General features: G+C 40.6%; 1 protein-coding gene across 1 annotated transcript; it reads left to right on the top strand.

The window, feature by feature from the left end:
- The first annotated feature begins 2,193 nt into the window (after nucleotides 1–2,193).
- LOC139459633 (G-protein coupled receptor 84-like) lies at nucleotides 2,194–3,471 on the top strand. Its single transcript, XM_071241225.1, has one exon. The coding sequence runs from the start codon at nucleotides 2,194–2,196 to the stop codon at nucleotides 3,469–3,471; it is 1,278 nt and encodes a 425-aa protein (XP_071097326.1).
- The last annotated feature ends 555 nt before the right edge of the window (nucleotides 3,472–4,026 follow it).

Here is a 4,026-nt window from a genome sequence, read left to right as displayed (position 1 = left end):
TCACCAGTGTTAACCAGGGATAACCTAGGGCGGTATCCCAAATAAAACCCATAAAATGCAACCTTAGATATAATACAAAATGGCGGACAGGAGAGGAGAAACACAACAGTCATGTGTATTGCTATATCTACGTGAAGCTAAAAAGTATATAATTTCTTGACAAAGCTGTCATTGCACCTTTTCTATTTAATGCATGTAAAACGACAAAAAGTTCAAAATGACGCGAAAAACTTGAAACAAAGCTACAAAATGATCATCAAAGTTTCATTATTAATTCTAAAGTTAAATTTCCCTGATGCATATCCTAATACTCATATACTTCCAATAACTAGTGGGGGCACGGGTGGCCCAGTCGTCTAAGGCGCCACGATTCGCTTTGCAGAGTTGCGTCCCTCGGGCACACCAGAAACCTATGATTGTGGGTTCGAATCCCGGTTCGCCCCGATTATGTTTCTAGGTTTGTCAGCACCATACCCGTGCTCGCGGGTTTCACCGAAGTGGTAAACGTCTGAGACCTGCATCACTTCGGGCTTTCCTCCCACATTAAGCTGACACGCCGTGATATAACTAGAATAATGTTAAACGCGGCGTTAAACCCAATTAACTCATTCCAATAACTAGTATAATAAATTCATTAAAATGCCTTTCTTCATGATTGAATCAATAGATGAAACGAAACAGCTTTAACGATGACGTCATTTGATTATGACGGAGTACCGCACCTTCGGGGGTTCAGTAGGTATGGGCATCATAGGCTAACCTAAATATGACGTAACGCAGTTAATGTGCTAACATTGGTCAACCAAGGTTAACTTGGAATTTACCATGGACAACGCAGGTTCACATGGGTCGTCCGGGGTTTTAAAATCGAACGCAAGTCCTGTCAAACTTGACAACGTTTTTATATATCTGAGGTCCTGTGAGCACATCTAAAACATTAGAAAAGCTCACACTTATAAAGAGTGAAGTAAAAGTGAAAACATAGGATACAAATTAAAGTATTCTAAACATTACATGCTTTAGTTAAGACTTGTACTAACGGATAAGAAGGATTGGGAGGGGAGGAAAAGCAGTGAGATTTCGGGGCATGTTTAGATCATGCGATTATCTGCTGCGATGAACAGATTGTGGGTTTAATATGGCTGCTTGAAAATCACATTTTACTTAATCTTTTTAACATAAACAGTATGTTATAGTTTCTCTGGAACGAGAACAAATACCAGTAACATGGTGTGAGCATGGTACCTTGTTGAGCAAAACCTTTATAACACAACACGTCAAGTTCTGGAATTACTGACATCTTCAATTGTTTAAAAGATATCTTGAAGTGAAGATATCGTGAATTGAATTGAAGATATCTTATATACAGATACTTGTAGATATAGGCAATACTATATAAGATATCACGAAATGAATTAAGGATATGATGAAGCTTATTACTGATATCTTCAAAAGAATCCTGATATCTTAAATTCGATTAATATCAAAATATCAAAAAGTCATGTTTGGTTTTGATATCAGTGATTCAATTTAAGGTATCTTGAAACTTCATTTGTTGCCATTATTGAATACTTCCGCTTATTTATAGATATGTTCAAATACTTCCGTCTGTTAAGTATTGAGGGTAATGTTTCTGACTATGGTGGAAACTTTCTTCTCACCTCGGAGACCTTGTTTACAAATTGATCACTGCTGTCATAGTCAGTCCCCTCAACTCATCCGCGAAGTCTGTGGCGTGCTGTTGAGACTAGTTCCTGCACAAGCTGGGCGTGGTTTGGAACCGGGAGAATTTACGGATATGTGGGCAGGCCGGAAGTATTTAAAGATATCTGTAAATCATTTCCCGTACTTTTGGGATAATATATATAATATATAGCTACATAATAATAATTATTTTGCCGTTCCTTCATGTTACTTAAATGATATTATATTGGCATACAATTTCTTTTTGTTCAACAGTCTGAAGCATAATCCTTTCTTTCAAACATTTCCTGTTATTTTCAAACCTGTTCAGATCTCAATATTTTGTTTATTAATTAATTGGTAATATGTTCTTATTTTCTGAGTGTCAAAGTTGATACTTGGCGGCTCGTGCTGAATGCATCGAGTACAGGTTCATCTCTAACACCATTGTCATTTTTCAAACTATTTCTAGGTATTTATCAACTCGTCCACACTGGGCAACGATCTCTAATGTCAGGCACAAACACAACCTTCAGCGACCACGACGTCAACGTCCACCTACGTCGTTATGATGACCTCTACGCCAACAAATATCTACCAGCTATCGTGTTGGTGTCGGTGTTGATGGCAACAGGCATAATCGGCAACTCTCTGGTCTGTTTTGTGTATCTGGTCAAGTTCAAGTCGAGTACCGTCCGATGTTTCATTGTGTCTCTTGCGGTCATTGATCTAATTAACTGCGTGATAAGTTGTCCATTTGACATAGCGGATATGCGTTATCGCTACACATTTGGGTCTTACGTCGTCATGTGTAAAATGATGCGCGTGTTTGTAACGTTTACGTCAGTGTCTTCAGGTTTAGTTCTCATACCCGTCGCCGTGGACAGATATAAGAAGATATGTCGGCCATTACAGAAACAGATGGACATCCGCTCTGCCAAGCTGGCCATAGGTGCCTGTTGTACACTCGGGGTTGTGGTGGGGGTTCCTGCAAGTGTGTTCTATGGGCCACGGACCGTTACCACTGACATTGCATCAATTAATGGATCGGATTGTAGCACACCTGACATTTATGTTGGGACTCCATATCCACTGATTTATAATGGAATTAATTTAACAATTTTTCTGACAACGACGGTATCACTGAGTGTGTTGTATTCGCTTATATGGTGTCAGATACGAAAGCAGCGGAATTACAGAAAGGCCTTGCAGGCAAAATCTGTAAAATGTAGTCATTCGAGTCCATGTGTTGCAACTGATACTGAGTCTGTGACGCAATCTCGACGGAAAGAGGCTGAAACAGCATCTTATGAGGACAATGCGTCTTTTGGTGGCGAACGGGAGCCACCTTCCTCATCGACTGAACGTGTCACTGACAGTCACATCGAATACGAATCCTCACAATCAGCCGAGGAAACGGCCAGCCAAATGTCATCTAAGAAGGAAGTCCCGACACACGATGCCGCGAAGTCACAACGCGTACCCAAGACATCACCCCCTGGACTCGCGAAGAGCGAGGCAGCGATAAAGAAGACAACGTTGATGTTGTTTTTGATAACGCTGACATTTGTACTCAGCTTCCTGCCTCATCTTAGTCTCATGGCTGCCAGAGCGGTCAACAAGGAATTATTTGATAAAGTTGACACGCCACAGTTCGGGGCTTTCTATTTCTTTTTCAAGTCCTACTTCATTAACAGTGCCTTCAACCCCATCATTTACAGCTTCTTCAACCCCCTGTTTCGCAGGGAACTCGTGGCAGTTGTGAAGAGGTTAAGGTGCAAACGATAAGCACTATCCGGGTTTTCCTCTCACATCAAGCTGCCACGCCGTTACATAACTGGAATACTGTTAAAAGTTGCGTTAAATCAAAATCACTCGCACACATCACATCGTAGGTTTTCGTACACGTTGCGTTTATATTCTATGTTGACCTCCGACCCAGCACGTTCCTTGGGTCGTAACAGGCGCTCAAATAGATGGGGATTCATGCGCAGTGATTTGGTTGATTGCGTGTCAGCCTACCCCGACGGCATGGATCGGTGCTCATCATATCAATCACTGGATTGCCTCACCCAGGCTCGATTATTTACAGGCCACCGTCATATGGCTGGAAATATGCGCGTTTGGCGTTAAGCAACAAAGAAAAAAATACAAGCAAACAAACAGAAAATTGTAAACAATAAGCACTTAACAGTGTACGTTTTCATATCATATGTAGCTTTTACGTCTCATGTCGCGTTTATAGTATTTGTTGAACAATTAAGATACAAATGATACACTCTTTACGTTGTAACTTTTTATATCGCATGTTGTGTTTATAGTATTTGTTGAACAGTTAAGATG

Source organism: Haliotis cracherodii, unplaced genomic scaffold, assembly GCF_022045235.1.
Source record: "Haliotis cracherodii isolate W230 unplaced genomic scaffold, xgHalCrac1.p SCAF_1, whole genome shotgun sequence".
NCBI classification, from domain to species: domain Eukaryota; kingdom Metazoa; phylum Mollusca; class Gastropoda; order Lepetellida; family Haliotidae; genus Haliotis; species Haliotis cracherodii.
This window is presented reverse-complemented; position numbering and strand designations above follow the sequence as displayed.